A 19,607-nucleotide genomic window follows, 5' to 3' on the forward strand; every position below is an offset into this window, starting at 1 on the left:
AAGAAGTGCTTTCTTTGTGGAGAAACTCGCGAATTGAGTGAAATATCGTATGACTGATATGTTTTCATTTCCGCGCGCTTCATGTCAAATTTGATAGTTCATATTGGGGACAAAATTTGTTTACTGAAAATGACATATGCTCCCTATATCTATGTTTATTACTCTGAAGTTAGACATAAATTTTGGGGTCTTCTAATTGAATTTTCTGCCTGAGTGTGCTGTGAATGATTCTGTTCTTGTTCATCTCCTGGCGCTTTCAGTTTCCGATGGCATATGTTCGCGATTGGCATTTCACTTCGCCTAACGACCAGAGCATTGTGTTAGGTCGCAAAACTCAGCGGTCGTTTACCGTAAAAATTACTTTTAACATTTGCCAGAACGGAATTCTCTCCGATGGCCGCCTCAGGACATACGGGGGAAGCAGGGAAAGTCGAGACGACCGATGCTTTGAGAAAGAGGTAATTGAACCGAGTGTAGAACACAACTCATTCATCAATAATTTTTCGTAGAAATATACAGGGTGTCCCACCAATGACGCGAAGCTGTGTTACGGTTGAGCGCTGAAATTTTCGAATCATTTTCGACACATTGCGCTCCATACGTAAGTGCTACTTTCTCAAATTTCGGAAATACACAGGGTGAACCAAAAAAGTGTAAATGACCAATAATATGTTTCTTCTTATGGATCATTTTGTTTTCTATTCTCTCTCTCTCTTTTGGAAGTGAACACTGGAAAACAGAAGTATGTACTGATTTTTTGATAATCATTGAGAACTCCACTGGGTGTTCAAAATGATAGCAAATTTCTTTATCTTCGAAAAATTCTCTACCAAATGACAAATTGATATAGGTATAGGATGTGCCATTCCGAATAAGCCCTTTATCATGTTCTGATTCATAAAGAGAGTACTTATTTCCATTCGACTCGTATTCACTTTCAAAATCTTATTGAAATAAATTCTTTCTTTGCGAATTTTTAAGGTTTTGTCAAAGACCCTCCAATTTATGAAAAATCAAAATATGTATCTCTAAAACTGTAAGTTTAAGGCATATGAAACTTCGAACAATATTTATTCCATGCAGTAGAAAATTTCTTAAAAAGTAGGATGTTCCATAAAAAAAACATATGTTTGGTCATTTACACTTTTTTAGTACACTCTGTGTACTTCAAAACAATTTAAGAAAGTAGCTTTGATGTGGACTAATGATACTGTGTCTAAAATTTCTTTCTTGAATAAATATTATGTATTTTATCAACAAACAGAAGAATAAAATACTCAAAACTACAAAATTCAAGAGACTTGTAAACAAAATTGATACAAAAGCTAACGTATAGGTTTCCTTTCATAATTCAAAACATTCCTAATTCTTGAATTCACAACTTTCATCGACTTGGAAGTCGAAAACTAACCTGAATTGCTTTGAAATTGATCACAGAACTGACATCTTAATCATGAAAGTCACAAATTTTTTCTTCTTCTTTCAATAAATCAAGAATGATATCTTCTAAATTCAACTTATTTCCGTTAATATTGCCTTGTGAACGTGATCAACATACAGTTTCTTGTAGAATAAACGTTAATTCAAAATTTCCTCATCAGGCATCGGAATCACCGGTATCGGAATGCTTGACCGATGAAGAAGAAGCGATTTAACAAAGTGTCGAGCTGGAAGAACAGATGATCGTCCAACTGACGGACAGACGGACATTGTCACGGGTAATTACCCAGCACGGAATTTGCATTTAGATGGACCGGTCGTTCTTAATACAGAAACCGATTGGAATCGAACGACCAATTAAATTCGTGATTTATCGGAATCGACTACCGTCGATTCCTTTCTTTCGAGCGTATCTGCGATCCTAGCCGTATTATTCTACTAGACCAGAGGAAGTAACGAGGAAAAACAAGTTTCGAAATTACGTGGGAATTCCTAGTAACGCGTGTTGACATCTGGAAGCGCTCGACGCTTCTTTTATGAACATCGGCAAAGTCGGGTTTTAGATGTTTTTTGTATACAGGGTGTCCCAAAGAAAATTTGACCCCCCACAGAACTCAGAAACGAAGAGAACAGAAAAACTTCTCAGCTAAACCACATTCAACATCTTACGTTGACCACCGCTCAACGGGGTATTTTGGCGGGGTAGTTTTGAAAAAAAATTGTTGTTTTGCTATGACATCTCCAAGTTGACGAGAGTCGAAGAAAGAGAGATGGGTCCCCGGAAAACCTTGATTTCGGTTATTTCGACGCGTAAATTCGAACCTCAATTGAAGGTCGCACCTGTTTCGCCATTGTCAATTTGGCGTCGTGTATGTAAACGATTTGATAGGTCCCTGGCCCGTTGCCAAATCGGCTATGAATGCACAGGATGAGAAAATGCCACTATCGATCCGAAAGTGGGACAGGTCGGGACTTGCCGCATCGAGGATAAAAAATTCGACGAAAAAATACGGCTAGTCAAAAAATTTTCTTCTTTTTTCAAACTCTTCCCAATCGAACGCTACTGGGCTGAATGCTGGTCCATCTTCACACTTATCCCATTCAAACCTGATTAATTTTTTGGTAAAGAAACTTTTTGTACGATCTCTCTCTCTTTCTCTGGATTGCTCACAATATCTGGTGTTAGTGTTTTTTTTTTCGAGGTATATAATTTTAAGTTGGCATTACTGTTCAAGATGGCGACCGATTTAACAGCTGGCAAGTGATTTATCCTCAGTTAGGTTTGGCAATTCATCATGAATAGACTCACGCCTGAACAACGCTTGCAAATAGTGCAATTTTATTTCGAAAATAATGGTTCTGTGCGGAATACGTATCGCGCACTACGTCCATTTTATTTTGTTTAGCGATGAAACGCACTTCTGGTTGAATGGCTACGTCAACAAACAAAACTGTTGCATTTGGAGTGAAGCTAATCCTCAAGTGTATGTCGAAACACCGTTACATCCAGAAAAACTGACTGTTTGGTGCGCTTTATGGGCTGGTGGAATCATTGGTCCGTACTTCTTCAAAAACGATGATGGCCAGAACGTTACAGTCGATTGTGATCGGTATAGAGCCATGATTACTAACTTTTTCATTCCTGAATTGAACAATCATGATGTCTAGGAGCTGTGGTTCCAACAAGACGGCGCAATATGTCACACAGCTCCTGCCACAATCGATTTATTGAAAGACACGTTTGGTGACCGCCTAATTAACGTTTTGGACCTGTAAATTGGCCTCCAAGATCTTGTGATTTAACACCGCTAGACTACTTTCTGTGGGGCTATGTAAAGTCATTGGTCTATGCGGATAAGCCACAAACCCTTAACCATTTGGAAGACAACATTCGCCGTGTTATTGCCGATATACGGCCACCAATGTTGGAAAAAGTCATCGAAAATTGGAGGTCCAGATTGGACTACATCCGAGCCAGCCGTGGCGGTCATATGCCAGAAATTATATTTAAAATGTAATGCCACAAGATTATATTGCGGATAAATAAAATACATGTCAATCGAATAATCCATCATTGTTTTATTGCAATTTAAAGTTCTATAGCTCTAAAAAAAAACACCCTTTATAAGAACTTCTCTTATTACAATATCCTCAAAAATTCAAATGCTTATCAACACAACTCGTTTAGAATTATTGAACTCGAAAACTTCTTATTTTAACTAAAACTATGACTTCCTGAAGTTATGACCTGGTTTTTTTTTAATCACTCTGTGTATGTGAATTAGGTAAAATAGGTCTATGGGGTGTGGCTCAAATCGGCACATTTAAATAACGTTCTGCGTGCTAGTTGGCTCTGATTCGACTAGAGATGGCATATTATAACGTTCTGTCTGATACAAACCTGACTTCCAGTCAGGTGTGCAGGCCAAGAATCGGTCAACTCTTTTCCGAAAAATAAAAACAGACGCCTGTTTTCATAATATTCACACGCAATTGACCGACACGCTTGTTCAGAGGGAATTATGCAATTTGTAACACTTTTACGTATATGCGAACTTTCACGAAAACTCGCCAAAACGACTTGACCATGTGTTGTTTTATTTTTGAAATCGACGGTTTTGACATTGGGCGAGAGTGAGGCCTTCTTCAAGGAATAACGTGGGGGTTGACGACAAAAACTAAAATTGTATTAATCGTAATGATATTTTTTTTGAGTAACGAAATTATGTTGATATATGACATTGAAAGTGATTATTTAGAGTACGTGACGTTCAAGTTCATAATTAAATATAAAACAGACAAGATCCAAATGAGAATAGGAGTAGGTTTAACTTTCATTGCAATGACACTCAAAAATAGAAGTTACATTTAGAAATTGGAGCCACTTTTTTAATATTTCTTCTTTCTTAGGCATATAAACAAATAATACGAATCCAAAGATTATTGAAGAATTTTCAGTCATTCAGGTATAAAATAAATTTCTTATCTTAGACGTACTTCTTAATCCAATCTGCCATGATTTTTTCTATACTAGGCAAGCATTTTTGACGAAATTGCTGATATTGAGAAAATTTCTTTCATTCACAGATAAATTACATTTCTTATCTTTGAAGTACTTCTTAATCCGATCTGCCATGATTTTTTTTTTCTATAATGGGCAAGCAGTTTTGATAAAATAATTACTAATAACGGTGAATTTGGGGAAAACCTTGTACATTGCCCCCTAGAAATTTGAATCGAAGGGATCAATATCTCAGCGATCGCCGATACATCGTTTCTTCCAAAGAGACCATAATCTATCTATCTGTATATGAAAACATCGAATTTAATCTTCATTGCCGTACGGTCGAGGTCATAGGCGAATAAATGACAATAAAATAAATTGTAACATCCTGTTGTTCTGCTGTACAAAGTGCACAGACCACACTCTATTAATTCTCTGTGCCTGATGGACCGAATTCATTTACCAAACAGTTGATGGATAATTTCTAAATTGTAAACTTCACGGTGAATAAAAAACTATCGGTATTAAATACGATATGTCCTGATTTCCACTATTTGAAACAAACGCCGTTCAACATATCTCGGCTTAAACTCGTATGGCACCCAATTTCCTTGTTTCTGAATCATTCCCATGACTTGAAATGGCTTGTTGCGTCACTCCCAATTATCCTGTAAATTCTTGTTGCGTTTGATACGAGTCTTGAAAAAAAAAATGCCTACAATTCTGCATCTTCAAAATCACCGTTCTTGAAGCGTTGAAACAACTCTCCACACATTCTTTCACTCATAGCGGACTCACCATAGGTATTTGAGAGCATTCGATGAGCCTCAGCCGCAGATTTCTTCATATTAAAGCAAAAAATTAAAACCTACCGCAAATGACGAGAATTCGGCTCGTAAGCTGACATGTTTAATCGAGAATAACTATGATGTAAACACAAATCGACTAATATCTCGATGGCGTTATGTTTACAAATACCTAAGCTTATTGTATGACATCTACGATCTATTTATTTCGACAACCACTTACCGCTACAGCCATCTATGGCAAAACGGCGGAAGCAAAGTTGTACACCTGATATTTTTTTCATCTTATATTCCCAGCTCGAAACACGTGTTTGAAAGTTGTCCAAACTCTTCCCAATCATTCAAAAATAGAATGATTGTTTTGCTGCATCCGAACCAGGTCAATATTTACTAATATCTAGAAAACAAGATGATTTCGCGGCAAATATTTACTTTTACTTAACACACCGTGAGATTATCGAGAATTTGAACAGTTTCTGGAAGGCTTGCTTCGCTTTTGAAGTCGTATTGTGTTGCATATCACGAGGATTCGATAATTGAAGAGTTATTTATCGGAAGTTTTTACTTTGGCGATCAACATCGAGCCAACTTTTGCTGTACGTGGAATTAATTTTTTCGAATTTCTAAGGTTAAAACCTCCACTAGTCTAGTTAGAGGTCATCGTGTGGAAATTTTACAGTAAGAAGTCTTTCTAAATAGAATTGTCAATTTATATAGAAGTCTATGAGAATAAAAGCTGAAGGAAATATACGAGTATGTAGGAGGTTTTCATACACACTTCAACAAGGCATTGAAATTGTTAAAATCAATCACAAAGAGGTGAAAATTTTGCAGTAACAGTTCGCAAAACTCAAAACTAGATTAAGTAGCTACGATTGTTGTGCATATTCGAGAAAAAGAAGCATTAGGCGCTAAGGTTCGCCACGGACTCGAAGAGATAAACAAAACGGTATTTGTCAATTCTCAGAGTAATAAACATAGATAGAGGGAGCATATCGTCGGCTAAGAGTGTAAATCTGCTAAGTCCATTTTGAACAATTTCACAGGAGACCAAAAAAACCGTACAGTACAGTGTTATAATAATAATAATAAGAGAGTTTATTCATGAAAATACATTCAATAAACTCTATTGAATGTATTTTCATGAATAAACTCTCTTATTATTATTATTATAACACTGTACTGTACGGTTTTCTTGGTCTCCTGTGAAATTGTTCAAAATGGACTTAGCAGATTTACACTCTTAGCCGACGATATGTCATTTTCAGGAAGCAAATTTTGTCCCTAACATGAACTATCAAATTTGACATGAAGCGCGCGGAAATGAAAACATATCAGTGATACCATATTTCACTCAATTCGCGAGTTTCTCCACAAAGAACGCACTTCTTATGTCCCATAGTGAATCAACGTTTCATATCAACTCGAAATATATTGAAGTAAATACCTAAATATATCAGAAATTCAGAAAATAAACTTCAAGCGCACCAAACGACGTGAAACAATTGATGACACTAGGAGAGCGATAGTTGCCAAACCATGGATTTCAGCAGGTAAATAATAAATATTCTGCGTATTATAAATTCGAAAATTAGGAAAAATATCGGATTCCAAATATTCAAATTTGCATATTTAATCGGGAATCATTCAAATAAATATATTTCATTCAATATAATATACATTCATAACGATATAGTAAAATTGTGGATTTGAAAATATATCACAATCCGACAACGTAATCTAACCATGTTGGGGACATGTAAAAATTGTGTATACTCCCTCTATGTTTATTACTCTATGCATTCAACGAACCAGAGATTACTGGGAAGGTGCAAAACGACAAGGATACTCTACGTTAAAAATAAAATCAATAAAGATTGAGCAAAAATCCATTATTGTTGAATTAGGCCCGGAATCTGAGATTCCTAGACCCAGCGTCGCAGGTGGACCAGAGTTCCTCATCATCGGCGAAATCGTTGAGGTGATCGCGAAAGCCATCGACTTTCTAACAGAAGAACGAGATCGCGAGACGGTCACTTCCCCAAACTGGAGGTGCCTCCCTTTCCCCTTACCTCTCCAGTCTTGAGTCTATCGTGGACTTTGCACTATGCCGGTCTGCTTTCCGGTCTACTCCCATCGTGACTCATCCACGTCTGGTCGTTGTATTATCTCTGAGAAGATCTGGAAGACTGAAGGAGCCACACCGTACTCTTTTGATTGGTATTCATTAATAAGATAGATAGTTGGTTCAAAGACCAATGAAAATTATTTGAAAAAAAAAGCTAAAAAGTTATATGTATAATTTTGCAATAAAATAAGAAAATGAATGTTATAGTAAAATAACGCACTGATAAAATATTTTGATAGCTGTTAGACATTCCTTGCTTTTGTCGCAATGAAGAAAAAATTACTAAACAATTAAAAAATGTTAATATTATCATAAGTGTCATCGATGTGAAAAGTTTCAATTCACGTTTTGAATTGGGTGCAAAATAACCTCAAAGATTCCGTCACATGGACAAATTTATGTGAAGCTAATGAGAGCATGTTAATATTGTCGGGTTGAATTGTTTTTCGCTATTTGTACGTCTAAAAATCAAGATTTTCCACAATTTTGAAAATTCGTATCACATCGATGACACTTATGACAATACAAAAAATGAATCATTTCCTTTTGAGTTCATCGAGTTTCGTAAATTTTGCTATAAAATCATGATTCAATAATTGTAATAGGTTCCAAACGAATCAAACATCTCTCGAATAAAGAATCTTCATTTATTCTCATTCAACCATTGATTCAGGCCATTAACAAGATAATGAGATGTTCTATCGATACTCTCCGAACACATTCACAACTTTTCTAGAAAGGACGAATTTTAAAACGATCCTCATTGAGGTAAATTTACATACACATTAACATTTAACGCTAATCGCCTTAACTTTGTCCTGACAGATAAATTATTGTAGTATAGAATACAGTTATTTGCCGAGAACGTCAACGAACATTTTATCTTGGTATTATTGACCGATATCATCGATTTTCCGCGAACTATTTTATCTATGTATTTTATTAAACGTGTATAGGCTACGTGTGTGATAGATGTAATGAGATCATGACTGGAAAAAGATACGAATGTGTGACAAAAACTTTAACACCCCGTTAAAAAAACAAATATTTGGAAAGGATTGAGCAATTCAAGTTGAAGAATTGTATCAACATTGAAAAAAATTGACAATATATTTTGTTTATAATTTCTGGGGTATCCAAAATAAATGAGACTACTGGGACAAGAATTTTTGATCACTCACTTGGTGTGCGTTTTGTATATCGGGGTTTGTTTATCGATTTAGCGTCGTGATTAACAGTATAAATATTTGGCACTGGACTGAATGGAATATGATAATCGCCAAGCGGGCCACATGACATCGATGTTTCAAACTGAGTTATTATTTATCAAAAAAAAACAAAGAGCGAAATTAATGTTCGATTCGAAAAAAAATACAAGTTTCTACTGACACTTGGCAAGATGGCCGATTGATATACGGCTGCACTTTTGGTTCTGCCCACAAGATCATTCGGAAAGTCGACCTCTCGATTCGAATTATCTATAGAAATCATTTTTTTTTTGCGATCGTTTGTCTTTCAATGCTCGGCTCAAACGCTTTAATTGCGTTCGATAACGATCGCCTGTGATTGTTTCAGTCGGTTTCAACTACTCATAATACACTACGCCGAGCAGGTCCCACCAAATACTGAGCATGACCTTGGTACCGTGAATATTCGGTTTGGACGTCGACGTGCAAGCATGGTCGGGATATCCCCATGATCTTCTGCGCCTGGAATTTTCGTAATGAACCCGTTTTTCGTCTCCAATCACAATGTCATGCAGAAAACTCTTCCGTCTTTGCCTTGAAAGCAGCTGTTCACAAGCAAACAAACGCCGTTCAACATATTTCGGCTTCAACTCGTACGGTACCCAATTTCCTTGTTTCTGAATGATTCCCATGACTTTCAGGCGTTTTGAAATGGCTTGTTGCGTCACTCCAGATAATCCTGCTAATTCTTGTTGCGTTTGACACGAGTCTTCATCAAGTAATTCCTTCAATTCTGCATCTTCGAAAACCTTCTCTCTTCCACCGCCATGCTGGTCTTCGACGTCAAAATCATTCTAGAAGCGTTGAAGCCACTATCTGCACGTTATTTCACTAATAGCGGCCTCACTATTTGAGAGCATTCGATTAGCCTTAGCCTCAGATTTTTCCATATTGAAGCAGAAAATTGAAACCTTTCGCAAATGACGAGAATTTGGCTCGTAAGCTGACATGTTTAATCGAGAATAACTTCATGATGCAGACACAAATCGACTAATATTTCGATGGCTTTATGTTTACAAATACCTAAGCTTATTGTATGACATCTACTATCTATTTATTTCGACTAAGACTTACCGCTTCAGTCATCTATTGCAAAATTGTACAAATACTTAAGCTTATTTTATGACATCAAGCTCTATAAGAAAAAGAAAATCATGTTTTTTGACCGAAAAGTTTTCGATTATAGTTTACTTGTTGCGATAAAGATACGCGAAATAGGTTGCTAAAAAAAGTTTTAGAATTCTCCTAATATCTCGAACATAAACCAAGATATAGCGAAGTATTTGAAACAGTAATTTTTCAGAAATAACACGAGAACGAATCAAATCATCTATGATGTGCTTTCTGATGCCTTATTATTTAGAAAAAAGAGATCGGGATATTTGAAGATGTTTTCTCCAAGTCTGATAATTTTCAGTAAACATCGAGTTTGGGACACCCTGTACTGCCATACGATCCTTTATCAAAGCTTAGTACAAACTATAAACTTCAGGGGATGCGATACAACACAGTAAAACCATTATTCCCATTTGCTCTCTTCGACATCCATTTTCTTCGTCTTTCACGGATCGCAATTCCAATCTACGTAAAGCAGTCTCGGAACGCGATAAAGTCTATTAGATACAGCCAGTAAAACAGCGATTGCGAACGAACGGGCAACAGGTGGTTTGTCTCTTCTTACGCGTCGGAACGTGCAAATATGCAAAACACCACATCGACAAGTGTCCTCTTTGTTGCTGCTGCTGTACGGAGATAGAGAGACGCGAGCCATTTCTGTCGGTGTCTGGTCTAATTGCCAGATCTAGAATGGGCCGTTCGTCCTTGGGAGTTTTTCCCGATCGCCGAGCGTGTACTTCCCAAAACGGAAGAATCCAGCAGGCCGGTCTCGGACCGCTACCGATGTCCTTTTGCGTGAAAACGGCCATTGTAATGTTTCCATTTTTTTGAATACCAACTTTCCTAGGTTTCTTCGAGACCTCTGAGAAGCTTGGAGCTTGTACGGGTTAGGAAAATAGGTAGTGCTCAGTCTAGGCTTACTGATTACGTTTAAGGGGTTACCTTGCTCAGCTACTTTAAGATCTATCTATTATCGGAGCTGTTCTTACCACTACAGCATTAGTGATATTGAAGGAGATAAAAAACCCGATTAACTTGCAAAAAGGGCATCAAGGTTGAAACCTGTTGATCCTGGGCCCTTCTGTGGGCTTGAAAAATACCAATACAAGACAGCAGTCCAACAATGGGAGAAGGACAATAGAAAAACCCTCTGGAAAAATAGTCCGGGTCTTGCTCAGGCAGATAAATTTGTGGTGCTTTCACCGACCTATACCAGAAAGCTCCTGAAGCTACCACTAGCTGAGCTTCGGGTAATGGTGGGACTGCTGACAGAACACTGTCGGTGCAAATAACTCTTGTACAGCAGGGGTAAGCCAGCAGTTGAGATCTGCAGACTCTGTGTAAAGAAGGTAGAAACAGCTGAACACATAGTGTGCAAATGCACGGAGCTGACTGGTCCAAGAACCGTTCATATGGAAAAGTCAGTTCTGGATACTCACGAAGTAACAGCCAAGGTTCCTAAGAATGTCGTCGGTTCCATTAACAGAATCGACGGCCTCCCCCTTTTTGTATAAATTGGTAGGGTTAAGATCAATTTGAAATAATAATACTACCGCAGCATCTACAGCTTGCCTTCCAGCTACAGAGTTTTAATGAACTCCAATAATTGGTATTGTTTCCAAAAGACTATATTCTCACTCCTAGAATTTTCTTGTCCAAAACATTTTTGCGTTGGCTTAAAATAGTGAGTCATTCGGTGACCAAGTGGTCAGACCTTTCTCCCTCTTTTCTACAAAATTTTCTTCTTTTAGTGCCTCTTCTACTAAAGATTGGCGACAACCATGACAAATTCGTCTATGTTTTGAGCGATGTGAACGTTTAGACATTCATCCCTATCCAAACTTTTATATTATTCGTCTAGACGTGTTGTCTTCTTCCAGGACTTCGTTTTTCCTTCATTTTGCCTTTTACGATCAACTGGAGCATTTGATACTAATCACCTCTCAACATATACGATGTAGAACAGAAGGTTTAAAAGAATTTAAAAGACGTTGATGGCTCTCTATCTGCTTTAACACAGTCTAGCACCTTCGACGCTTTAACCTTCCAAGAAAATCTTGAGCATTTTGCAAAAAACTCACATTTCAAACGCTTCGATTAGCATCAGAGTTGCCAACTGTACTGTCCAGGCCTCTATCTCATATAAAGAGTTTTCCATTAAGAGGTTTAATTTCGATAAATGATGATAGATTTTCATTTCATTATGAAGAGTAAGGTATGCTTTAGTTTCGCAACCTATGAAGTGCCATTTGAAGTAATGACTTGTCAAATGTCAAAATATGACAGCTTCAAAAGTGACAGCAGGCTATTCAAAATGAAAAAACCCACGTTGTATTCAACTCGAAAGGCTTCGCTTCACCTTACGAACAAGATATTGCTTGGAAGTTACAAATGTGAAGGAGGAACCTCAGCAATTTGCGGCCCTAGCGAAGCGAAAAAAGACAGTTTAACACGATAGGTCACCTTCGGGGTCTAGGAGAAAGCCTCTCCAAGTAGAGGAATAAGTGCATCGTTCCCGTTCACATGTGGGTGTCGATAGAAATGAGCGTATAAATCTGAAACGTCTTTTTCGCTGATAAAGCGACAGCTCATTATTCACCGTCTTCCGAGGCCGCCGTGTATACGTAGACCGATAAATTTATGACGATCGTCAACGGGAGACAATCGCGGAAAAATATTCGATAATGGCCGTACCTGACGTACCCGAGTTTTCAACTTTCACGTCAGGATTTATGGTTTCCTAGGGGGAAGAAAGGGCCACGAGATCTTTGGATCAGGATTGGACTGGCCGAGTAGATTCAGACATATCGAATTTTCCGAAAAAAACAATTTTCTCTATGGATCCGATCCACATAAAGCTAAGTCACTAAGTTTATTTCCCAAATAAATATTGAGTTTCGATTGGATTGACGTCCTTTTTCGGTAGAGAAAATTTTAGCTGTTGGGACAAGTTAGTGGTGTGAAGAATCGAAACCGTGTGCGTCGCTCGAGTACAACTGGGAATATTGCTGCCTTAGCCCGTAGTATTGACGTGTTGACAGTGTCATTTTAATAAATTGACAGAAGGCGTATTATCCAGTTTAAATTGCTCTCTAAATTAATTTTTTAGGTGGAATTTTGAGCTGTTAACGGCATGTGTTTTTTGTTGTTGTTGCAGGTGGAACAGAGAGATGTGCCCGGCATCGATTGCGCCTATCTGGCGATGGACACCGAGGAGGGAGTCGAGGTGGTATGGAACGAAGTCCAGTTTTCGGAACGTAAGAATTTCAAGAACCAGGAGGAGAAGATCCAGCTGATCTTCGAGAATCTCACCCAGTTGGAACACCCGAACATCGTCAAGTTCCACAGATACTGGACGGACACACACAACGACAAACCGAGGGTAAGCAATCATTTCCACTTGTCAACATAAAGAATACTTCCATGATCATCTATGATCATCAATCAGTCAAAGTCTCATCTGCTTTAAACATTCTTCTATGAATATCACTTATTTTGATATTACTTGTCAAAGTGACATCTGATTCAAACACACTGCTATGAATATCTATGGTCATTAATTATGATATCAATTGTCAAAGTGACATCTGATTCAAACACACTGCTATGAATATCTATGGTCATCAATTTTGATATCAATTGTTAAAGTGACATCTGATTTAAACAAACTTCTATGAATATCTATGGTCACCCATTTTGATATTAATTGTCAAAGTGACATCTGATTTAAACACGCTTCTATGAATATCTATGGTCACCAATTCTGATATTAATTGTCAAAGTGACATTTAATTCACACACTTCTATGAGTATCTATGATCACCAATCAGTCAAAGTCTCATCTGCTTTAAACATTCTTCTATGAATATCTATGGTCACTCATTTTGATGTTACTTGTCAAAGTGACATCTGATTTAAACACGCTTCTATGAATATCTATGGTCACCAATTCTGATATTAATTGTCAAAGTGACATTTGATTCACACACTTCTATGAGTATCTATGATCACCAATCAATCAAAGTCTCATCTGCTTCAAACATTTTTCTATGAATATTTATGGTCACTAATTTTGATATTACTTGTCAAAGTGACGTCTGATTTAAACACGCTTCTATGAATATCTATAGTCACCAATTTTGATATCAGTTGTCAAAGTGACATCTGATTTAAACACGCTTCTATGAATATCTATGGTCACCAATTCTGATATTAATTGTCAAAGTGACATTTGATTCACACACTTCTATGAGTATCTATGATCACCAATCAATCAAAGTCTCATCTGCTTCAAACATTTTTCTATGAATATTTATGGTCACTAATTTTGATATTACTTGTCAAAGTGACGTCTGATTTAAACACGCTTCTATGAATATCTATAGTCACCAATTTTGATATCAATTGTCAAAGTGACGTCTGATTTAAACACGCTTCTATGAATATCTATGGTCACCAATTTTGATATCAATTGTCAAAGTGACATATGATTTAAACACGCTTCTATGAATATCTATGGTCACCAATTCTGATATTAATTGTCAAAGTGACATTTGATTCACACACTTCTATGAGTATCTATGATCACCAATCAGTCAAAGTCTCATCTGCTTTAAACATTCTTCTATGAATATTTATGGTCACTTATTTTGATATTACTTGTCAAAGTGACGTCTGATTTAAACACGCTTCTATGAATATCTATAGTCACCAATTTTGATATCAATTGTCAAAGTGACATCTGATTTAAACACGCTTCTATGAATATCTATGGTCACCAATTTTGATATCAATTGTCAAAGTAACATCTGTTTCTAACACACTTCTATGAATATCTATGGCCACCAATTTTGATATTAATTGTCAAAGTGACATCTGATTCCAGCTCACTTCTATGAATATCTATGGTCATTAATTTTATATTAATTGTCAAATTGTCATCTTAATTCAAACATCCTTCTATGGATATCTATGGTCAGCAATCTCAATATTCAATGTCAAAATGATTTGTCATTCGTTCATCGAAAAGGGCGTAATATTATTCTGTATTGTTTCTACAATGAACGAAATATCAGAAAAAAGAGGTATGCAGATAATTTTGCATTAAATTATTTTTTCGATGCCTTATATTGACAAAAATATTAATCACTTTCACACATAGTTTATTAGATTCCGAAATTTGTAAAGGAATATTTCACAAGTCTTCTAGCGATAATAAACTTATTGATTGATTGATACGATCTTCAGCATAAGCTTCATTATTTAGTTTCTATTGGAATTTTTTCGTAAATTCAACTGTTGAATTTGGCAGTAAAAATTCCTATGTAGGCATTTTATCGCGTGAAAAGGCACAACAAACCGATGGTTCTGCATCCCGTCCATTTTTAAAATGCTTTCTCACTCGAATCGTAATATTCTATTTATATTTCGATATAAAATTAGTTATGATTTCTGCGAAATGTTCGGATTTCTTTCGCATCAAGCCAAAACCTATAATATTCGATCAATCTCCTCTTCGTAACGTTTCTATGGAATTATTCCAAACGGTAATTTGGCAATAGGTTTTTTTCTAATTGATTCATAATTCACATTAAACGTTCTGAATCATCCAGTTGCGGACGAAAACATAGCAATTAGATAATTCCTAGATCGATTAGCGAATGTAATTCTAACGAGTCAGTGTGAAATTTTCGAGTACAATACCTTTCTTTGGCTTTCATCAAACGATGACATGATAGTGGACGTGGTTCGGTTGTAGTAAAATCGTAGTTTGCTATTTTCATAACAGTTAATGACATTTGCAACTCTGTCTCGTCTATTTTTAGTGCACTTATTCAACGACTGGTTTTGTTGTTATTAAACGCTCCTTTGTGAGATAATTCGTCTCTTCTATATGTATGACAAATGTGCAATTGAGGTTGTTGGAGAATTGTGAATTGTGTTATTCATTCTAACGATAACATTTTCCATAAATCCGTTTTATTAGTTAGAATAATGAACTTTTTTTAATCTTTCCAACGAGGAAAAATCGAAAACCGTTAAATTTTATATTATGCGATCCGTTAATTTTGAAATGTAACCATTGAAACATCCGATAGAACGGAATATTTTGATTTAGTCGAAGTGAAAACAATGAACTCATGTAATTAGTTGACTGAAAAAAAAATATAAACGTATCAAACTTTTTTCTGTAGTTAAGTATCTGAAAATTTGAAAAATTAATCGTTTGAATTGAAATTTTGATAAACTTTCAGTGTAAATCGATCGCGATTGACCGAATTATCAACATTTCTGGTAGAAATAGAGGCTTAATAATCAATACAAATTAGTTTTCAAAAATTATAACCCACCGGATTCGAAAATCGAATGGAAAATCAATATTAAGTTGATACTTGTGCAAAGATGTTTTGACAGAAGAACATTTAGTTTTGTCTCAGTTCTATGTCTAATGAACCATTTAAAAGTTTTCTATGCAAATTTAGCCTATCCACCAAGCTTGATATTTTACGATCTTGGAAGTCAAGCAGCTCTGGTAGGGATTAGTATCTGAATAGGTGACCGCACCAATTTACGCATGCAGTTTTCCTAAAAAAGTTTTCCACCAAAAGACCGAAATTTAAACAATCCTGAAAGTCGAGCAGCTTCGGCCGAGATCAGTATCTGAATGGGCGACCGCTCTAAAACACTTACGCCGTCCATTTCTCGATTTTTTCCTAAGAAAACGAACGTCGGCGGACCTCGTGTCACCGACCCCCATTCCGTATGGTCCGTTAGCCCTATCGCGCTCTTAATGGTGCTGTGCAGAGCAGTTCACGTGATAGTACCGATTGCGATTACGCATAATAGACCATTAGCCGATCTCTCATTGTTCCTTCATTGGCCAATAAAACTGGCTGTTAACAGAATCGTCGTTTCAACACTGCACCGTCGTCGACGTCGTTCGTTGTACGAATTAGTTCCTAAATTGCGACATAGTCGCCGTAGAGACATCGGTGGCGTCATCTCACGGCGGGCCGCCGAAACCCTAAACGGATCGAATATTTCGCGGTGTTCGGGTGTCTCGTCGGGCATACCCGGTAAAAGGTCGGACGTGCGTTAATCCCCCTTCCCCTCTGGTCGGGAGGGGTGTTAGACTCGCCCTCCCTTTCGTTTTAGGCGTATCACGGACTCGAAAGGGGATCTTTTGCGCCTTGAAGGTTCGCGAGCAGGCAACCAGAGATACACGACGTGGGTATTGTAGGTTGCATATCGCGTGTTTGTAATTTTGATTAATATCTTATGGTATTTGGAAAATAAAATGAATTATTAGTTATTGAAATGTACTCGTACTTAGGAATAATTTCGTATCTATACGTATTATTTTGGATCTTATCATAATTTATTTCAAAGGGAATTACTTTATCGGTGAAGCAAATACCTTTCGATTATTGGAATAATCTACTGTATGAATTTTTAGGTTTTAGGTCTACCCAAGCGTTTTTTTTTTGCTACAATTATTTATTTTCTTAGCTCAATGCTCAAATGAATATTTTTCTTTCAAAAGTCTTTACTTCTCTTGATATATGGTGTTTAGTCTTTTTAATTATAACTGAGCTTTTGAACTTTGTGTAGATCATTGTTATTTCGTCCTATTTTTCTGTTCCTTTTGTTCTTATATCTTCAAAAGGAACCGTTACAATGAATAAGACAAAATGAGCCATATTTTCTTCGAAAAAACTGGTCGTTGTCTATATTTTTATCCTAAGATGAGACATTGTGCTGTAACCAGTTTTCATTCTTCCAGGTCATCTTCATAACGGAATACATGTCTTCTGGTTCCCTGAAGCAGTTCCTGAAGAGGACCAAGCGTAACGTGAAGAGACTGCCCCTGCAGGCCTGGAAGAGGTGGTGCACCCAGATCCTCTCAGCGCTAAGGTAAATATTCCCCAAAGCGCCCCCTTTCCACCAATGGGTAATAAAAAACCTATGATTTCGCTGACCTGACTTAACACATATTTTTTTCTGAACTGTACATTGTATATTTCTCGCATATTGTCTTAGTTCTAAGTGTTTTTTATCTTTCCACGATGACTAGCCCCTGTAAGTACTTGGTTGTCGTGGACCATTGTTATTATTATATATTGATGGCATTGTTGTATTCTATTTCGGCATTTTATGTAAATTGTTGTACCTAATACAGTGTGTTCACAGTTTCGTCGTAAAGGTAAGTGAGTTAATGAGATTCTATGTACATTCTGACTAATACTTTTCCTTGCAAGATAACTTTTCGAGGGCTCGGATACGAAGCAGTAGTTGTACCGTATGTTTCTGTTGTCCGTTAAGATTTGACCTACTGCTTCGATCCGTCCCGGGAAAAGATCAACACACGGTGCAGCGAGATCGGCGGGCAGCAACCTCAGTTCCTATGATCTGCAGTTTGTTTTCTTTACAGTTACTTGCATTCCTGTTCGCCACCAATCATCCACGGCAATCTCACCTGTGATACGATATTTATACAGCACAACGGCCTCGTCAAAATCGGATCAGGTAATCAAACTAACTACGACAAATAAAAAAAAATGCAAAAATTTTAAAAATCCTCCCTCTCTACATACACACATTATCTCTTATCTCCTAGACTCGAAAAAAGTACCGATTTTTGATGGAGACTCGTACAAAAAAAAAAAAAAGCAGCTGCATAGTCCACTGTAAGCCACGACCGACTGTTACGAGCTCTGCAGATTCTAACATGTTACGTCTTGATCTTCACTCGTGCCATTAATTTTGTTTTGATAATAATAATACTTGGCTTCGATCATCCCATCATCGCTTGTGTCTTAACAGCATCCCAAACACACACACGAGAGATTAGGACTTGAGGTGGTAGGACTTCTGCATTGCTCAGGAGGGGCAAGACGCGTGGGTGTGCGTTGATCCATCCTTAAAGGTCCGACTTCTGCACGAAATGGACGTTGAGGTCGCTTCTTGCAGACGTCCAAGGCCGTTAACGTTGGATATCCTGTAAAACGTACCGTCCAACGTCTTTTGCCCCAATCATTCTCGATTGCCCACGTATGGGGGCGTGTTCAACGCGCAGTGGTGCCGACTGCCTTGTCGATGGGGGCCAGGTGCCCAAAGATTTGGCTGCAACAGTTTCTTCTCGAACTTGGACTTTTCCGTAAAGTCAAATTTATTTTATGTTGGAAACTACAGTTATTTATTCATTGACTAGCTAGTAATTAAACTAGAAACAAAGAAAAGAGAAAAACAATTAGTTCTAACAAACCGTAGTTCAAATGACTCACTTCCATAGAGTAGCAGATGATTTTGCAAACAGTTATAGAGATTATAGAACTCCTTGGATTACAAAATTCATTGCAAAAAATGAAAGGAGGAGATCTCTCCATGTATATTTTTCATTAATAAAACAGCAAATATAATATGAATAGTTTAAATATTTGAAAACTTACCTAACGAAGACATTCTATAATGTAATGTTAGAATTAATTCTTAATATGATATCTTCTTTCTGTAACCAAATATTCATTGACTATATATTTTTATCACGATTTGTATTTAAAAAAAAAACACTTTACTGTCCAATAATTGTTGGTTGCATAACTTTCCTTATTTGCCATACTGAAGAGAAACAAGAAACAGAACATCATAAAATTTCTATTCTGTTTCTTGTTTTTGTCTCTTCAATTAATATATTCTACAAAAATATACATCAAGGCAGATTTCCGACTTAAAAAATTGATACATTCAAAATCGTTAAACATGTTTGTTGAATTATTTGCTTCCTACTGAAATAAGTGATTTGAACTACAATATTCCTTTTGTACCAAAACTAATTAATGAATAAATAATTGATACATTTCTGCAAT

At 36.8% G+C, this 19,607-nt stretch overlaps 1 protein-coding gene across 2 annotated transcripts in view; it reads left to right on the plus strand.

Annotated features, from left to right (window-relative positions):
- LOC123681248 (nuclear receptor-binding protein homolog) overlaps positions 1-19,607 on the plus strand; it is a 77,109-nt gene that overhangs the window by 48,017 nt on the left and 9,485 nt on the right. For both annotated transcript variants that reach the window (XM_045619531.1, XM_045619532.1), the window contains exons 2-4: positions 12,899-13,123; positions 17,525-17,655; positions 18,173-18,267. In XM_045619531.1, coding sequence (XP_045475487.1) covers positions 12,899-13,123; positions 17,525-17,655; positions 18,173-18,267 — 451 coding nt within the window. The remainder of the gene's footprint in view (positions 1-12,898; positions 13,124-17,524; positions 17,656-18,172; positions 18,268-19,607) is intronic.

The sequence above is a fragment of the Harmonia axyridis genome, chromosome 5 (genome assembly GCF_914767665.1).
Source record: "Harmonia axyridis chromosome 5, icHarAxyr1.1, whole genome shotgun sequence".
Classification (NCBI taxonomy): Eukaryota; Metazoa; Arthropoda; class Insecta; order Coleoptera; family Coccinellidae; genus Harmonia; species Harmonia axyridis.